General features: G+C 36.7%; 2 protein-coding genes across 3 annotated transcripts in view; one reads left to right on the top strand and one right to left on the bottom strand.

The window, feature by feature from the left end:
* Window positions 1-13,372, top strand: part of plekhh2 (pleckstrin homology domain containing, family H (with MyTH4 domain) member 2) — a 39,819-nt gene extending 26,447 nt beyond the window's left edge. The window contains exons 11-31 of the mRNA XM_016473863.1: window positions 1,261-1,355; window positions 1,547-1,718; window positions 2,547-2,683; window positions 2,780-2,893; window positions 3,069-3,155; window positions 3,243-3,404; window positions 3,618-3,698; window positions 3,782-3,934; window positions 5,840-5,948; window positions 7,436-7,548; window positions 7,633-7,812; window positions 7,973-8,070; window positions 8,151-8,328; window positions 9,694-9,849; window positions 9,937-10,034; window positions 10,126-10,267; window positions 10,865-11,010; window positions 11,103-11,232; window positions 11,341-11,433; window positions 11,531-11,680; window positions 12,843-13,372. Coding sequence (XP_016329349.1) covers window positions 1,261-1,355; window positions 1,547-1,718; window positions 2,547-2,683; window positions 2,780-2,893; window positions 3,069-3,155; window positions 3,243-3,404; window positions 3,618-3,698; window positions 3,782-3,934; window positions 5,840-5,948; window positions 7,436-7,548; window positions 7,633-7,812; window positions 7,973-8,070; window positions 8,151-8,328; window positions 9,694-9,849; window positions 9,937-10,034; window positions 10,126-10,267; window positions 10,865-11,010; window positions 11,103-11,232; window positions 11,341-11,433; window positions 11,531-11,680; window positions 12,843-13,028 — 2,780 coding nt within the window. The 3' untranslated portion in view covers window positions 13,029-13,372. The remainder of the gene's footprint in view (window positions 1-1,260; window positions 1,356-1,546; window positions 1,719-2,546; window positions 2,684-2,779; window positions 2,894-3,068; window positions 3,156-3,242; window positions 3,405-3,617; window positions 3,699-3,781; window positions 3,935-5,839; window positions 5,949-7,435; window positions 7,549-7,632; window positions 7,813-7,972; window positions 8,071-8,150; window positions 8,329-9,693; window positions 9,850-9,936; window positions 10,035-10,125; window positions 10,268-10,864; window positions 11,011-11,102; window positions 11,233-11,340; window positions 11,434-11,530; window positions 11,681-12,842) is intronic.
* A 3,726-nt stretch (window positions 13,373-17,098) lies between these two features.
* epcam (epithelial cell adhesion molecule) overlaps window positions 17,099-18,701 on the bottom strand; it is an 18,112-nt gene continuing 16,509 nt past the window's right edge. For both annotated transcript variants that reach the window (XM_016473862.1, XM_016473861.1), the window contains exons 8-10: window positions 17,606-17,803; window positions 17,484-17,528; window positions 17,099-17,387 (exon numbers count right to left, since the gene is read on the bottom strand). In XM_016473862.1, coding sequence (XP_016329348.1) covers window positions 17,361-17,387; window positions 17,484-17,528; window positions 17,606-17,803 — 270 coding nt within the window. In that variant the 3' untranslated portion in view covers window positions 17,099-17,360. The remainder of the gene's footprint in view (window positions 17,388-17,483; window positions 17,529-17,605; window positions 17,804-18,701) is intronic.

Here is an 18,701-nt window from a genome sequence, read left to right as displayed (position 1 = left end):
TGGCCCCTTTTTTTCTGTGTGGCCTGGATGAGTGTGAGATTTCCCGGCCTGAAATTGCGTCCCAGTCCGGCCCTGAGCAACACCAACACAGCAGGAAAGCAAATGTTTTCTGTTATATTAAGCACAAACTAAGAAAAGTAAAATGAACCTTTAGTGTTTCAAGAATTAAATAAAAGCACCGGTGTTGTTCTTGTGAGATTGTGAGTTTTTGGGGTTTTTGTTTTTTTTGGTTTGGCAAAATTTGTCCAGTCATGACTCGCCAGTCGTTAAGTGTGTAGTGCAGTGGACTGCCTCAGTCATTAGGTTTGTGCTCGTCTCTGACTGTCAAAGACTAGAATTTGCTCCAGTCGATGTAAACAGTCTTTAAGTGGGTTGAGTTCAGTCTTAGAATGTTTTAACTAGTCGTGTAGTGTGTCCACAGCTTTATTAGGATCACAAGGAACTGTGTTTTTTCACAACGTAGACTACACAGCATGTTATAATCCTCGGAGGCGTCTCTGTGGTTTTGTTGATGGAGTAATCCTGTGTTTGCATCTCTCTAGTATTTCCTTCCTCCTGCTACATGCGTGAATCAGTAGGTGGGGCTAAAGAGGCAATAGAAATAGGCATTGATCATCTTCTGCAGAAGGTGGTCTTTTCGCCGCACTGTGATGTCATAATGTGACAAATTCCAAAACAAGTCGTTTTGCGGCTTGGTTTCAATAAAAGCTGTTTTTGAACTAACAAAAAAGTTTTAATTCTGAAGCCTACAGGATGTATTTATAGTACACAGACCTGTTAGATGTCAAAAGATCAAGGGAAATTTGATTTCTTGGTTCATGACCCCTTTAAGGAAAAATCCAAACCTGTGTTATGCATTTCTGTCCATGGAGCCTTTTCACATTTCCAGGGTTCTCAGAAGCAGAAGTTGTCATAGTTTGGTGAACGTCTATAGTGATGAATGGAAACTACAACAAATATATGTTTTATGCTCCCATTTGTGCAAATAGCAAAAGAAAAGAAAAGAAAAAACATAATAGCATTTATATGGCATTTGCATGTTCCTGCATTAGCTGTTCAAATGTTTTTATCTACTATAATCCTTCTGATTTTAGGATTTATAGTTTTAGTTTATGCTTATTGAATCGGGTTTGGCCAGTGATTGTTGCAATGTTAATATTGGTCCAGGACCAACAAAGTAATCAAGGAACATTTCCTACTTGCCCAAATCATATTGTGCATTTACTTACAACCTACTTATGTCCAATCCTCCTCTTCTAGACTCCTCCCACCCATTCTCATGCCCTGCCTACATGCTCTACACATCCCTCATCTACAGGAACACAAGCACACCTGTCTTCACCATACTCAAAGGGGTAGGAATCTGTGTGTGTGTGTGTGTGTGTGTGTGTGTGTGTGTGTGTCTCACCATAAGACCCTGATTCTCGGCAGTGTTCAGTTTCAAAATGACTGTTTATTTGCATAAGAGTCTGCACGTCTATCAGTAATAGTAGGAAATCTTCTAATTACATTTTTATGAATGCAGCATTTCTTTTTACTCTCACAGAAGGCGACTTTGTTAAGCAATGGTCAGTTCTCTGAGGAGTCGTCTAGTTCTGAGGAGGAGGACAGTTCGGAGGAGTGTCAGTCTAACTCTGGAGAGGAGGAGAACTCCCAGACCTCTGAATCAGAATCACACAAGATGAGCAGCCATGAAAGCCCCGGCTCCCTTAAGAGAGGTACACACGTCATGTGATGGTGGTGTAGATCAGTGTTAGTTACCAAGAACCTGCAAGTTCCAACCCTGGAAGTAGCAATTTATCACCACTGTACCTCTGAGCAAGAACCTCAACCATAGTATGTAATAAATAGAAGTTGCTCTAAAATATTTATACTTTATGAGTGTAATCTCTGTAAAGTAATAATAATCGTGCAGGACTGGAGAATTCATGGAGAAGTCAGTGAAATGTGTTGGTTACAAGTGGTGGAAAAGCATCTACAAAATAGTCCTTATGGTTTCCATGATGCAGAATCCAGTCATAAAAATGAAATTTACAGTATAACATGGAATGTCATGGAATTTGACATTTTTTGATTAGTTAATCAAAAGTAGAGCTATAAAATGGATCAAATTCAAATTGTGATATAACCTAGTGTCTGTGACTAGTAAACTATATAGTTTTATTAAGTTGTATTTCACTTTTAATTATGAGAAATTTTGCCTTGGCAACTAGCTAAATTAAAATAAGTTTAATGTTTTTGTTTTTTATATTATATTTTATTTCAGTTCAAGTTTATTTTAAGTAACATACATTTATGTAGTTTTAGATTTTAACTAGTAACTCTTATTTTCATTTGATTTCATTTCAGAAGATTAAACTGTTAACGTTTTATAAATTAAATTGATTAGACATGTTTTTTGCCGAATAAATTAGCCTATTAAAAGAGAATCCAGAAAAACTCAAATGGAACACACAGAATTTGGGTAAGAATAAAATAAAATGGATTTTATAGGGCCCAACACACACACACACCCTCAGTCACTGAACGTGTTGTGTTTTTCTCAGCTGTGTCATTGTCTTCTATGACATCTGAGAGTGACTACGCCATCCCTCCTGATGCTTACTCCACTGACACTGAGTGCTCTGAACCTGAAAACAAACTGCCAAAGACCTGCTCCTCCAGCAGTGACAACGGCAAAAGTGTAAGACGCATACACACACACACACACACACACACACACTTGTGCTTCTCAGTTAGTCACAGCTGCCAGACCAAATGAGAATGTGTTGTGTTCCAGGAGTCTATGGAGAAGTCTGGATACCTGCTCAAGATGGTCAAGACATGGAAGAAAACGTGGAAGAGGCACTGGTTTGTTCTGAAGGACGGGGAGCTTCTCTACTACAAATCACCAGTCAGTTTAGCTCATGTATCTCATTTTATTTTTGTTGTTCTGTTTTATTCTTTATTTCTTTCATAAAGTTCTCATATTAATGATATCGTCTTGTTCTTGATTTTTCATTTTTTTCATATTACTTTATGTTCTTTGTTTCCTGCATTTCCTGTGGTGCTTTGATTTTCTTTCCTAGAGTGACGTAATCCGTAAACCCCAAGGTCAGATTGAGCTGAATGCGTGTAGCACTATAGCACGTGGTGATGGCAAACAGATGCTTCAGGTAAAGCGCGTGTGTGAGAGAGAGAGTTTGTTCAAACGTCTCAGATTATTTCACATGACTGTCCGTGTTAATGTTGTGTCCCTTCAGGTGGTGACAGGTAAGAGCGTGTGTAATCTGAAGGCAGATTCCCCAAACCTCCTGGAGGAGTGGCTGAGGGTCCTGCAGAGCATCCTGAGAATCAAAGCTGCGAGTCCGCTCTTCACTCACCCTGACGCACAGCCTGTTATGAAAGGACATCTGATTTTCAGTGTCACGTGATCCTTCAGAAATCATTCAGATATGCTGATTTGATGCTCAAGAAACATGTTTCATTATTATCAATGCTGAAAACAGTTGCTGCTTAGTAGTTTTGTGGAAACTGTGAAAAGGTTTATTCTTTGATGAATGGAAAGTTTGAAAGAACAGGTATAATGCATATCATATTGTAGCTGTTTGTAACATGTTTGTCTCTGACTCTTTAAGGTGAAATATGGCTACTCTAAGCATGTGTGGTGTGAGCTGTTTGGGAAAACTCTCTACTACTTCAGAAATCAAGAGGACAAGGTCTTCTGTCTCATTAAATCACAGTCATCCTGCACAGGACTTCTGTATGTGTCCATGCACTAATAATGTATTTCCCTACCCAGTTTCCTCTGGGTCAGATCAAACTGTGGGAGGCTCGTGTGGAGGAAGTGCAGAAGTCATGTGACGTAGCTGAAGTCTCTGCTCAGTACACCCTCTCCATTCAGTCAGTGAGTCAGGACCCAGCATACCTGCTCATCGACTCGCCTCATGAGAAGGTAGGCAAGTTGTAATATTAAAATAGAACCACAAATACCTGTTGTGCATCCCTTTTGAAAAAGAAGTGTACTTCATTGTATTGAATGTGTACTTCAAATCTTAAACGTATATTTAAAAAAAAACTGTACTTGCACATAATATAATATCAATGAAATAAAAATGTAAAACTATGTTTCTTAACACACTTAAGTACACTTTAAACATCTACTTCGTAATAATGTCAAATTAGTTTTAGTACATTTTAAATCATTGTTTTAATAATCTTTTCTCACGTTTTAAAGAAGTACACTTATTTTGATGTGTTGACTAACATACTAAAGCACATGTAAAGTCTTGATTATAATTTTAACTGTAGTGTTGTTCAGTATTACATTTGAAGTTAATATATTTTAAATGTACTAAATTATAACTCCATCATTACAAATGTGTCATTTAAATATATGTGACCCTGGACCACAAAACCAGTCATAAGGGTACAACTATTTGAAAATCTGGAATCTGAGGGTGCAAAAAAATCTAAATATTGAGAAAATCATCTTTAAAGTTGTCCAAATGAAGTTCTTAGCAATGCACATTACTAATCAAAAATTACGTTTTAATATATTTACTGTAGGAAATTTACAAAATATCTTCATGGAACATCTTCATCTTTACTTAATATCCTAATGATTTTTGGCATAAAAGAAACATCAATAATTTTGACCCATACAATGTATTTTTGGCTATTGCTACAAATATACCCCAGTGACTTAAAGGAACACGCCACTATTTTTTGAAAATAGGCTCATTTTCCAACTCTCCTAGAGTTAAACAGTTGAGTTTTACCGTCCCCAGCTAGGTAACTTCCAATAAGCCTATTTTCAGGTGCTGCGTAATATGCAGCGCCTGCTGCACCCATGGTACGGCAGCAAGGTTCCTTGATTATTACGCCGGAATGAGAGTATAGTTCCTAGCCGCTGGGGACTATTTTCAGGCGCTGCGTAATATCATTGCGCCTGCTGCACCCATGGTACGGCAGCAAAGTTCCTTGATTATTACGCCGGAATGAGAGTATAGTTCCTAGCCATATCGACCTAGAAAATCGCAACTTTTCATTTTCCGTCGGTCTTAGTAGACGATGTAACTACAGAAGAGTCAAGTTTTAAATAGGAAAAGTATCGAAACTCTTTGGTCATTTTTGAGCGAGATGCTAACGGTCTAATCAGATTCAATGATCTATGCTAAGCTACAGCTAAAAGTGCTACCGCCAGACCCAGAGATCGGCTGAATGGATTCGAAAACGGTAAAACTCAACTGTTTAACTCTAGGGGAGTTGGAAAATGAGCCTATTTTCAAAAATAGTGGAGTGTTCCTTTAACACTGGTTTTGTGGTCCAGAGTCACATATTTAAATACATCAAATATATTTATATAGAAATTAAAAAAGTAAACAAATGACATACTTGTTTCAATAGAAATGACATTAAAGTATACTTTATTTGACCTTAAATGCTTGTCAGAACATTCAGCAGTACACTTTATCCATATTTCAAAAACAATAAAAGTAATTATGAAATTACATATAAACATATACTTCAGTCCTACTTAAGTGGGTCAAAAAGTGCTATTAATTTCAGCTAATTGCATTTTATATAAATTTAAACTTTAATCATTTTTAATTTCATTGTAAATTACGCGCAATTAACTGTCTGAAAATATTATATTGAGTTTGCACTTAATTATATATTTTTTTATGTATATTATTTCCATAGTACTCATGCTTTTAGTATGTCTACTTCTTTTTAACAAAGGATCTAATTTCATCACAGCACAGAAAAGGAATATATTCAAAGATAATCTGAAATGTTTGGGTAGGGTGAAACAAAACGTCATTGTTGCCTGTCTGTGTGTGTTCCTGTCCTGTAGACGGCCTGGCTTTTCCATCTGTCTGTGGCCGCGGGCAACGCAGTGGGGCAGGTGGGGACTGAGTTCGAGCAGCTGGTTGGTAAACTGCTCAGCATAGAGGGAGATCCAGGTAAAAGTCTCACATCTGCATTCATTTCATATATTTAATTGTGGTGGAATGTCTCACATCAGACTCATAAAGTACATATAAGGGGAAGACATGCCACCTGTTATGCTGTTAGCTGAATACTTTAGACTTGCATAAAAAACGTAAAGCACTGTTTCATTTGTATCTATTTTTTCAATTGTATTTGTCCTTTGCTTTTTTTATTATTGATTTTTAAAATTATTTTCAATCATTTTTTAGGACTTTTTTTTGTTTGTTTGTTTTTTACTAATATTAGTTCCCCTAGTATTCTGCTGTGGTATTGAGAATTGTGAAATTTCTCTAAATCTCTAAATGTCTCTAAAATCTAGATGTCATAGCAACCTTATTTACAGAAAATATATGTATTTTATATATATTGCTATCTTTAAATAAATCATTTTGATCATGTGGCCCACTCATGATCATGCTAAATAATCGTGATTATGATTTTTGCCATAATCGAGCAGTTTTGTCAATTGTTTTGTTTATTGGTCTAATTCTTGTTTCTGGTTTCTCTTTCTAATAAACCTTGCATTGGGTTAGTCACTCAATTAATTCTCTTATGCTTCGTTCCCACCCTTATGAATTATGCTGTATTGATAAGGAGTTATCACAAACTAAGACTGTTCAGTTGTGCTATCTTCTATTATATTCTTTATAGTAAATGTAAGTTAAAGTGTCGCCGATGTAACCGGTTAAACCTTGAAGTGGCGATGAGGTCTTAAAATGTATGGACAGAGTTTTAAAAAAAGGTCTTAAAAGGTATTAAATTTAACTCCATGATTCCTGTATATACCCTGCAAAAGTAGCACCGGTTTCAGTTAGTTGGATGACAGCTGATATACAGTACAGGCATATTTATAATGAATATACAGTGTCGTTACGCCACACTCTAAAATATTTTATTGAGTAGAAATTGTTCTAAAAATATTCTTAAAATTTTTTATTCTTAACCTTTATTCAGTAAATGATGAACAACTGGAAAAGTTGTGTAAATTGGTTAAAAAGAGAGGGAATTCTGAAGAACATTCAGCTCTTTAAATATTGTTTGGATAATGGGGGGCCTTGGAGTCAAAAGATTTAAGAACTAAGTTTAAGTGTATCTTTTTCTGTTTTCATTTTCATGCGGTTACATAAACTATAAGCCAACAAGACTGTAATGTAAAAAAAGATGCAGTAACTAAGTGGTTTATTCAGTTGCTTATAGCCAGCAGGGGCCCCCCCAAATCTCTGGGGCCCCAAGCATTTGTGCTGTGGTAAACACTTCTAAATGAAAGCACTGTGGCGTGTGGGTGTGCTGCTTGAGGCTGAGACTGATTTGACATATATTATTAAAATATAAGCATGGCAAACATTATATCATAAATTCAGTTTATTCTCAACTTGTTTACTTCAACCCCATGCTGCCCTTTTAAACTGTAGCTATATACAAACAATTTAATGTCCACATTTGTCCCGTTGTTTCTCAGGGTCTCAACTCTGGAGACACCCGACGCTGTGCTTCACTAAGGAAGGACTGTCATCTCCACTCACCACCCTTCCTTCACAGGCTCTACAAACTGAAGCCATCAAGCTCTTTAAGGTTATACGTCTTCATTTATTACACATTTGGAGGGAATAACCCACCAAAAAACAGGCAGAAACGATCCTTTTCCTTTCTTTACAGACATGTCAGCTCTTCATTAACGTGGCCATTGACACTCCAGCCATAGATTATCACGTGACTCTTGCCCAGTGTGCACTACAAGTGTGTCTCACCCACTCAGAGCTACAGAACGAGATCTACTGCCAGCTTATCAAACAGACACGCAAGGGGCAGCCACACGGACCGCCGGAACCACTGCAGGTCAGATGATACTTGCGATGTGAACACACACCACTAGAGGGAGTGATTGGTTTTGTTTTGTTTTGTTTTGTTTTGTTTTGTTTTGTTTTGTGTTTGTCCTCATCTTGGGATTGAAGCCACAAGGAGATGTCTTGACTTGTTTCCATTTACTGTAACACAGGGATGGCAGTTCCTGGCTTTGTGTGTCGGCCTTTTCCTGCCCACACCCCCTATTCTGTGGTATTTGCAGGTTCACCTCAAAAGACACGGAGATTCGAGGTAAATCAAAACCGAATCTATGCCTTAGCATTCCTGGAAGCACATCCCACAGTCACTCAGTCTCTGCTTTTTTTCCCCAGGACGGAAGTGGGAAAGTATGCCATTTACTGTCAGCGCTCACTGGAGCGGACGCAGCAGAAGGGGGATCGGCAAGCCCGGTCGTCACGAATGGAGATCCTATCAATCTTACTCAGGAACCCTTATCATCACTCTTTGCCCTTCAGTGTGCCTGTACACTTCCTTAACAACACCTACCAGGTGCACACATATTCAAATCAGGCTTATGATGAAAGAACAGTTCATTTAGAAATGAACAATCTGTCATTATTTACTCATCCTGATGTTCTTCTACATCTTCTTGCAGCTCTTTTCAATAATATGGAGCAAAAAGGACAAAAAAATACTATGAAACTATTATAAAAGTAGTTCATTTTAATTGTGCGCTATATTCCAAGTCATCTGAGACATTCGATGGATGACTTAAAACTGTTTATTGGACATTTTGAAGAGGTCTTTATGAATCATCGTGTGCTTTTGCTGTAGCTTGAATGGTAATGCATGACATTAACAACAACAACAACGTCTTGGGTTCACTACCCAGGGAATGCAAAATCTGCTTTTCAGCTTCTGCAAAATGCATAAATTTATAGAAAACAGCTGTGTGCAGATTCTTTAAAAAGGATTCCCATGGTCATGTAAAATTTGGACATATCAGGGAATTTTAATGTATTAAAATGTAATGAGGAATTTATTACAGTGAAAATGGATATTTGTTTTTTCAAGTTATACTCAGCTCTAAAAAAAAATATTTCTCTTTGTAAGTGCTGACTCTTGTAAGAGCTTATTGGAGTATAATTGTTCAAATTTATTCATTTAACAAAATGCTAGACTACTTATCGAAAGTTTAGGATCTGTAAGATTTTTTAAAATGTTTTTGATCTCTTCTGCTCACCAAGGCTGCATTTATTTGATCAAAAATACAGTAAAAACAACAATACCGTGAATGTTTTTTTCTTTTTTTTTTACAATTTAAAATAACTATTTTCTATTTGAATATATTTTTAAATGTATTTTATTCCTGTGATGCAAAGCTGAATTTTCAGCATCATTACTCCAGTCTTCGGTGTCACATGATCCTTCAGAAATCATCCGAATATGCTGATTTGATTCTCAAAAAAAAAAAATATATATATTATTATTGAAAACAGTTCTGATACTTTTTTTCTGGATTATTTGAAACTATTATTAAAATGTAAATCTTTTCTCTGTACTGTCACTTTTAATCAATTTATTACATCCTTGCTGAGTAAAAGTATAAATTCCTTTTAAGGAAAAAAAAAATGTATTGATCCACACAACTCTGTAAAACTATTAAATAGAAATCCTCATCCAATAGCCATGAAAAACTGGAAACATCATACAAATGTATTGCCAAAAAGTGTGGGAATCAGATGTTCTTATTTATATATTCCATGGAACAAAAATAACAGTTTAGAATATCATGAAGGTGGTTAAATGATGTGAGAACTTTCATTTTGGGTGAACTGTTTCTTACAAAATGACATAACAAACAACAGGTAATACACCATCTGTCTGTCTAAGCTAACAGTCTTTATGTATCAGGTTGTTAGTTTTGATGCTTCAACAACAGTGGAGGAGTTTCAGAGTCAGCTGAACCAGGACACGGGCATGAGGAAAACCGGCCAGTCTGGTTTCAGCCTTTATTCTGATGACCCCACTGGCAAAGACCTTGAGCACTGTCTTCAGGGACACCTGAAGGTCAGACACACACAAAAACATTCTTATTATTTTAGAAACTGTACTTTCTAACTGTCTTTATCTTCACAAAATGTGCTGTGTCCTCAGATCTGTGACATTATTTCAAAATGGGAGCAAGCCTCGAAGGAGCAGCACGCAGGGAAATCAGAGAATGCCAGGACAGTGAAGCTCACTTATAAGAACCGGTAGAGAGCAGACTCTTAAACAGAACATAAGCAAGATGGCTATCTCCAAAAGGCTGTAATTTGTGACTAACTGCTAGTTTGTTTCCTTTAGGTTATACTTCTCCCAGCAGATGAGAGGGGAGACCGAGAGAGAGCGTTTGCTTCTGGCGTACCAAACAAATGAGGAAATTACTGCTGGTCACTTCCCTGTTAACAAAGAGCTTGCTTTAGAAATGGCCGCCCTGCTTGCTCAGGTACACAGTGCTGCTCCTCAGAATATTAGTGCATCTCACAAACCTGTCAAGATCATGTTCAGGGTATATTTTACCTCTCTTTGTCAATGAATTAAACAGCCTACTACATTTCTTCAACGTCACACCCTCTCGTCTGACACATCGACCACAGCGACACATCTTAACTTTCTTCTACGGATGTATACTTAAAAAAATGTAATTAAATGTGATGACAGAGAAATTAAAATTGAGCCTAATTACCTAAAATTGAGCTCTTTTTCTATGGAGATGCTGTAAGCAATTTATTTTTATAGGAATGGGATGGGAATCAAACAGAATTTACATATTATGGTTCTAAAAGGATTCTATTAATAATTATTTTAGTAATGGTGGAGCTGAGGGAGCGTGTGTGTGTGTGTATGTGTGTGTGTGTTTACATAATTTTCATTTCCGTAATGCAACATTATAGCACATTAGTAATAGCACATTACAGTGATGATAATTTGGGGAGAAATGTGCTTAATTGTCAGAGAAATAATGTCATTATCCAAAATAACTTAATGGTCCTAAGATAGGCTTCATTTACTTAAGTAAACATAATTTTTTTGTGTCATGCAGGTGGAGTATGGAGACTTTGAGCGTCCATTTAGTAGTCCAGGTGGTTCAGGAGCTGCACAGACTAAATCTAACCAGACCCTAAAACAGGTTCTAGAGCGCTTCTACCCGAAACATTACCGACACACCTGCATTGAGGAACAAATAAGGTATTTATGCCTCCTGTGACATAAACTCAAATATGAACACAAAGAATCTGTTTGGCCATCTTACATACATATGTTCATACATACGTTCTCAGGCTGTTGCTGCAGAGGCTCTCTACCCGATGGGCTTCTCTGAGGGGTCGGAGTTCATCAGAGTGCATACGAATCTACCTGACAGTGGCTCGCAAGTGGTCATTTTTTGGAGCCAAACTATTTGAGGCTGAGGCGAGTGTCCCTCTAAGGCTAAATGTGATGTGTACAATTTTTTCTATATTTAAATACTCAAAAAAGTGGCATTATTGTTTCTTAATCTCACTGTTTTTCTCCTTGTAGAGAAAGCCTGTAGCTCCATCTCCACAGAAGAACGTGCGTGTTTGGCTGGCAGTACATGAAGATGGAGTTAACATGCTAGAGTTCAACTCTGTAGTAAGGGAACACATTCTCTTCAGAGTTTCATGTTATTTCAAAATACTTCATATCGTTAGTGAAGAGCTAAAATGAGTTTTCATCATGTGTTTTCTAGAAACTCCTGGCATCCTACCCTTATAAAAGCATTGTTGCATTTGGAGCATGTGGTCAGGACTTTATGCTGGTAGTAACTCTGAGTTCTGGCACCAGCACATCCAAAGATAAGTCTACAGACAAGCATCTGTTTGCTATGGCCCCGTCAAAGGTACGTAGGTACTGTGTTGTCTTAAATGAGTCTTTTTGTTTTTGTTGATGTGGAAATGACAACTGTGGGACAGTTGTAATTTGTGTAAAAAAAAAATTAAATTAAATATTCAGGTTTTACTTATTTAATTAATTTTTGTTTTTTTATGTAAACAGTAAAGTTTACCGTTTACATTTTTTTTTTTTATTATTATTATTCAGCAAAAACATTAAATTGATCAAGGGTCATTGTAAAGACTTCTATAATGTTACAAAAAAATATATATTTCAAGTTTTTGTTTTTAACTTTCTATTCAGTTAAAGGTATAGTTCACCCAAAAATAAAAATTCTATCATCATTTACTCACCCTGTACTTGTTCCAAACCAAATAGTTGATGGTAGCCATTTACTTCCATAGTATTTTTTTTCCATACTACAATGGCTACCGTCAACTGTTTGGTTACCAACATTCTTCAGAATGTCTTCTTTTGTGTTCAACAGAAAAAAGAAATTAATACAGGTTGGGAACAAGTGGAGGTATTGAGTAAATAATGATGAGTAAATATGAGTAAATAATTTACATTTTTTGGGTAGAGTATCCCTTTAAGAATGCTGTGGGGGATATATACAGTATATCATGGTTTCCGCAAAAATATTAAGCAGCACAACTGTTTTCAACATTGATGATAATAATAAGAAATGATTCTTGAGCAGCAAATCATCATATTAGAAAGATTTCTGAAGGATCATGTGACACTGAAGACTGGAGTAATGATGCTGAAAATACAGCTTTGCATCACAGGAATAAATTACATTTTAAAATGAATTCAAATAGAACAGTTATTTTAAATTGTTATAATATTTCACATCACTGTTTTACAGTGTTTTGATCAAATAAATGCAGCCTGGCTGAGAATATGAGACGATATTCAAAAACATTTTTTAAAAATCTTACTAACTTTTGAACATTGGTGTACTTATATTCTCTTTTACACATAGAGAGAACACACACCAAAGTACACAGAAACACACAGACTGATGAGTACTTCTGTTTGCTATGTAGAAACATTAGATGATGTCAGCTAACATTGCATACGCTGCTAGAGAATTGAAATCCCGCAGCAGCAAACATGCATTTTCCAAAGCGTGAACAGCATTTCTCTGCTTTCTTTGTGTTGTTCAGGTTCGAGACACGACGTTGCTCATAACCAGCTACATTAACTGCACACAACAACAAAAAGCAGCAGCGCACCACCTGTCGGCCCCAGCCCTGCTGCTGGCTCTATCTGGAGAGATGAAGAACAAGGATTCGAGGAGCAAGACTCCTCCAGCCGCCTGCAGACCCAGCAAAGCACCCACCCTCCTTTAAGTGGCCCGTACAGTATGTGGTGGTGTTCACTCAGGATATACAGTATGTCAGTCCATTCTCAGCTGATCAAAATCCCTGGCTAGTGTCCAAAAAACCATATTTACAATATACTGGTTCACATCAAAGAGAATTTGGAAATCTCTTTAAATCATCTAATACTTCCTGTTGGGGCTGAGGGTGACATGGCTGACAGTAGTTCTCAACATTAAAACGGATGAGATCCCCGTAAATAATAAAAAATAAATATTACTGTGCATATGAAAATGAAATGTATTACTTTTTTTTTTTTTGCATTGTGACATTTTTATGACATTTTCCACCAAATTGTCATTAACATATTTTGTCCAGACATTGTACTTTTTGAGTTTTGTAATGCACATTCTCAATGGTATTCTCAATTTTCATATATATATATATATATATATATATATATATTCAAAAAAGCAACAATACTGTACAAAACACGGTTTCATTTATTAATTTATGCAGATTTTTATAAGTAGACAGTATTTTGTACAGTATTGTTTTGTAATTTTCATTATGCATTCTTGTAATGTAATTTTTGGTTGAAATGTGCATTATTGTCATGAAAATGTCAAAGGATCTTAATTTTTCCATAAGCAAAAAATAACAATAATAACTTGTGGCCAGAACTGTTCTTTGAGACTTTTCATGAGATTCACCCAAACACTTGGGTTTAGTTTTTAGGCTTTACCAACAATCTCTTTTGAAACAAATATATAAACTCAAAACACTACGTAAACACGTTTCCTTCTATCATTATATCAGGTACACTACATATGTAGGCCATACATTGCTGAGAGATGTGCTGGCTTGCTGACGTTGACTCAACTGGAATTGAAAACAAGTTGTGATCGCAGAATGTGTAACACAAGAGTTATGTAACCTCCCACGCTAAAATCTCATCTCACGTTAGCATGTTGAAGCAGGCCATACATTGCTGAGAGATGTGCTGGCTTGCTGACGTTGACTCAACTGGAATTGAAAACAAGTTGTGATCGCAGAATGTGTAAAACAAGAGTTATGTAACCTCCCACGCTAAAATCTCATCTCACGTTAGCATGCTGAAGCATGTCGAGAGAATGCAAGGATTGATAAAGCAGGAAGTCCATTACAAAAAAAATATGTGTGGTCTTTAGAAGTCAACATGGAGTTATGTACTGTAGGATGGCAGGGGTGTTTTAGAGAGTTTGTGTTGTACTGCTGTACTGAACATGGGGTGTGGAATTTATAAAGAGATACACTGCAGGAGAAACAAACTGGAAGGTTTTGTTTTATTTTTTTATTTTATTTTTTTTCGGAGTACCAGAGCATTATACTGTATGACATATAATGTCATAGCAAATTGTATTTATTTATTTCTAAAGTGTATTTTCTATCATTATTATCTATTATACAGCTTTAAATAAATGCCCTTATTCAAAAAGGAAAATTCTAATTTATTAATTTATGTATTTCAAAATAGATATATATTTTGGTAGAAAGAAATTAATTCAAGTACACTTCTGTTCAAAAGTTTGGGGTCAGTAATCTCTTACGCTCACCCAGGTTGCATTTATTTAATCGAAAATACAGTAAAACAGTAATATTGTGAAATATTATTGCACAATTAAAAATAAAGATTTTCTATTTTAAACTATTTTAAAATGTAATTTATTCCTGTGATGCAAAGCTGAATTATCAGCATCATTACGCCAGTCTACAGTGTCACATAATCTTTCAGAAATCTTTCTAATATGCTTAAGTTAAAAAGAACAGCATTTATTTAAATTGGATATAAATATTTTGTTCATCACTTTTGGATCAATTTAATGTGTCCTGAATAAAAAGTATTATTTTCTTTCAAACTGTTGAACAGCAGCGTACCTATAATTCATGTACTTCTCATGAATACAACAGATTCAGCGAATTATGACTGCATGCCATGTAACATAATTGATTCAAAATGTAGAGGATATGAATGATTGTTTGGTTTCTTGTCATCAGTGTTCTGAAGATGCAAACTCATTTTACATATTACTCAAATGACTGTTTTGTTTTGTTGCCTCGGTTGCCACACTTTCTTCATTTCCCAACCCATTGAAATTAAAAACCAGATATTCTTCCCATGTCACAACCTCCCATTTGGCACAAAGTTGTTTTTATATGAGCACTTCTTGTTCCACTGGCAGACTGCCTCACATCATTGCACTGATTAAAATCCATTTATCAGTTACTTACAGTATGTTACTTGGAACCATTTGCCCGTTTAATAATATTGTAGCCTAACAAGTTTAGTCATCCTCTACCTTCTGTGTTTACCAGCCCTGACTCAGATTATTATTACAGCAGGAATGCCGAGTATCTAGTGATCTACACAAACACCTGATGAAAACTATTTATGATGATGACTTATATACTCTATAAAGCCAAAGTAACAAAACCTTCCAAATATTGACTTGTTTGATAGGAATTTAGTGATTTTTAGTGTACTGCTATTTGCACATTGCTTTAAATTAAATAACACAATTACGTGATTTTTAAACACTTGACAATGTGAACCGGAACACAGGTGAGGGTGAACCATCCTCGTGAAAACGTCCCTTCCTACCGTGACCCACACTCATCTGATAGGCTTTGTCATTTAATCCCTCCTTTTCTGCCATGGAAACACAGAGACTGAGTCTGTATGACTTCCAACTCAGGTGTGAGTGCGGATGGGGGAGGGCAACATGTGATCCGCCCAAACCTGTCTCAACTAGTCTGAGAAACAAACGCTCGAGGCTTCTCAGGGAAATATACTGGGGAACTACATGAAAAGGCGAAGAATTCAAGGCAAGGGAGTGCCAGCCAAGCTATTGTTTGGAGATTTCTCTTGTCAGGATTAGTTTTGACTTCGGACTTGTGCCACTTTGTTTGGCTGCTTCAATAAAACCTTGAAAAATTCCATTAGATCACACAAAATGAAGGCATCAACATCTTTGGCAAGGTGTTTGCTGTACACGTTGTAATGTGTGCCATTTCTACTAAGAAAGTGTGGGAAAGCTTTTCATTACTAATGCATTAATCATTCATTAATGTTCCTGTTAAAACCTGAAACTCTTCAACCAAAACAGAATTGGAGTAGCTTCCTAGTTCGTGGGAGGAGGTTGCAGTCTTTGTTAGTTGAAACTTTGCATAAGTCATTCCACAATGATATAGGAACTTTGTTGGCCGAAACTTGAGCAACAGGTTTGACCTGTATTTCAAACCGCTCCGTGCATGGCTCTCTCACAGGTTTAATTATTAGTCTTTCTCTGCACTTGAATGGTCTGCAGCTTCGAGTTAATAAACAGCCACTTTGTTTTAAATTTTGAAAGAACAAAAAAAGGTTTGTACAAACGCACAGGTTGAAGTGCTGTATAATTAGACCCTACAGGCCCTGTATCATTTAAAACATCCTCTTTTATGTAAAAAAATAAAGTGGATAATGCACATGCCACCATATGTAACTCAAATTACCCAAAGTAAGCTTCCACTTCCGTTATTTTTAACTGTACAAAACTAGTCTGTTATGCCGAGTGATATTGCAAAAATTGGCATCGTTATATTTTACTGTATTATCGTAATCATACCAGTTTGTAGTGCAAATAGTTTTTCCATTTACTGCATGTTATCCTTCTAGTTATTTACCTGTAGTGACTAATGAATCAGAAGTCTCACATTCACAGGAAAGTTTTTGAAATGCGCAAGTAAATGGTGTCTACTTGACACTGCATTATTTGATTTGGACAATGTGTAGTCACACTAAAACTAGTCCCATTCAACGAGTTGCCATCACAGATTTGAATTCTGTGGTGAATCTCGTATGGTAGAGAACAGGTGCAGCTCAACTGATTGCCATGAACTGAAAAGGACAGATCATGTGGTTGGAAACAAAAGCTAGGAATCGTTTTGTGCTAGGATAGTCCTTTTCATTTAGCAAAACCAATACAGCGCTATAGTTCAAAGGACTTTGATTTACTAGATTTAGATTACCATATGCCTGGTGTATCTGCCATATGCCAGAATTCTAAACTTGCATGACAACGTTTAAACACAAACAAATTTTATTAAAAACTTACAAGTCAAACTGTACAGTGTTAAAATGTTGATCCAATTGAAAATGAGCCCTCATTAAATAGCAAAAAATGTAACAAACATTTAAAAACAAAAACTGTACTCCGCATGTAACAGACACTTAGTTTATCGAACATGAAAAATGTCACAAGCAAAAAAGTACAGCAGGTTTAAGCTTCAGCATAGGGCACATCCCAGTGTCAGACTCAGGTACATGAGACGTTATTAATAGCTTTAAGACATGGTCTCCATCTCTCTGGGCTGCAAGAACAAAAGGAAATGTGTTAGAATACAAAAGCTTGCTTTCTATTGGTGAAGTACCCACACAGTTTGGACCATACTGAAATGAGAACTAACCTGTGCTTTACTGTACTGGGCCTTCTGTCGCCGTGCGAGGAAGAACTAAATAGAGGAGGAAAAACAGTTAAGACTACAAGCACCCATCAAGTTAAATAAAACTTGAAATATATGCCACTTACCATAACCAGAAGTCCCGCAATCACAATCAAGCTGACCACCACAATGACAGCAATGATACCACCAGTCAGCTTCTGCATGGTGAAGGTGGGCGCCACTTCATCTACATAGTACACCAGGATGTTCTCCATGGACACCTTTGATCCCTCAACACTGACTTCAAATGGTTTTTCGTCTTGAAAGAGGGGCTTAACTTTGATCTATGAGAGACAAATTAATTGTTACATATTAAGTTACAACATAACACCATATGAAGAGAAGAAACTGAACCGAGACTCACATCCTTCTCCATGTAGTAAGTCATGAGAGACAGGTCTGTAATACGTTCTTTCTCAGGCTTTTTGACATCCACAACAATGACACGACCATCTTTGTCATACTGGAAAAGAGGTGGGTCGTGTTAGGTTCTGTACCGCAAGTACCAAGTTGAAGGGTTAGATAACAATGGCAAATTCTTACCTTAACCTCAGACACAAATTTCTTATCCAACTTGTAACGTTCCAGTAAAGCATTCTCAATCCCACTGTAAAAGAGTAACATCAGTAAAGCAAAACTTCATATTTCACATGGTGCAGCAAGACCCTAGAAATCAATTGCAACATACGTCTTCAGTTTGGTAGCATCAAGAGGAACGGTTGCGTCATTTGCTTTATGCTTCAGTTCCAGGCGAACCCAACTAGAGAAGAAAACATGGCATTGTCAGAATTTACTAGTCTTGCTTCCTTCCACAAACAGCATTAATATTCCAACCACACTTCAAACTAGGTGTGTCGGTCAGAAGAACATCCTGTTAACAGCTCTGCTAATACAAACACACTCACTAGGTCTCCACGGGCTCACACTTGATGTTCTTGTCTCCCTTGTCACTTCTGCGCACACCAGCACTGTTGACGCACCAGCACACATCAGTGCCATTACACTGGATAGCCTTGAACTTTCCATCACTCTCACACTCTGGGTCATAGATGCCATCATTGTCCACAAAGGCAGTTTCTACAGATTTCCCACCAATTGATCTTGTGGTCACGTTGTTCCTGGCACGATACATCTCCGCTTTTATGAGGAAGCACTTGGGAATCACTGTGGGTAGGGAGAATT

The sequence above is a fragment of the Sinocyclocheilus anshuiensis genome, unplaced genomic scaffold (assembly GCF_001515605.1).
Source record: "Sinocyclocheilus anshuiensis isolate Anshui unplaced genomic scaffold, SAMN03320099.WGS_v1.1 scaffold536, whole genome shotgun sequence".
Classification (NCBI taxonomy): Eukaryota; Metazoa; Chordata; class Actinopteri; order Cypriniformes; family Cyprinidae; genus Sinocyclocheilus; species Sinocyclocheilus anshuiensis.
This window is presented reverse-complemented; position numbering and strand designations above follow the sequence as displayed.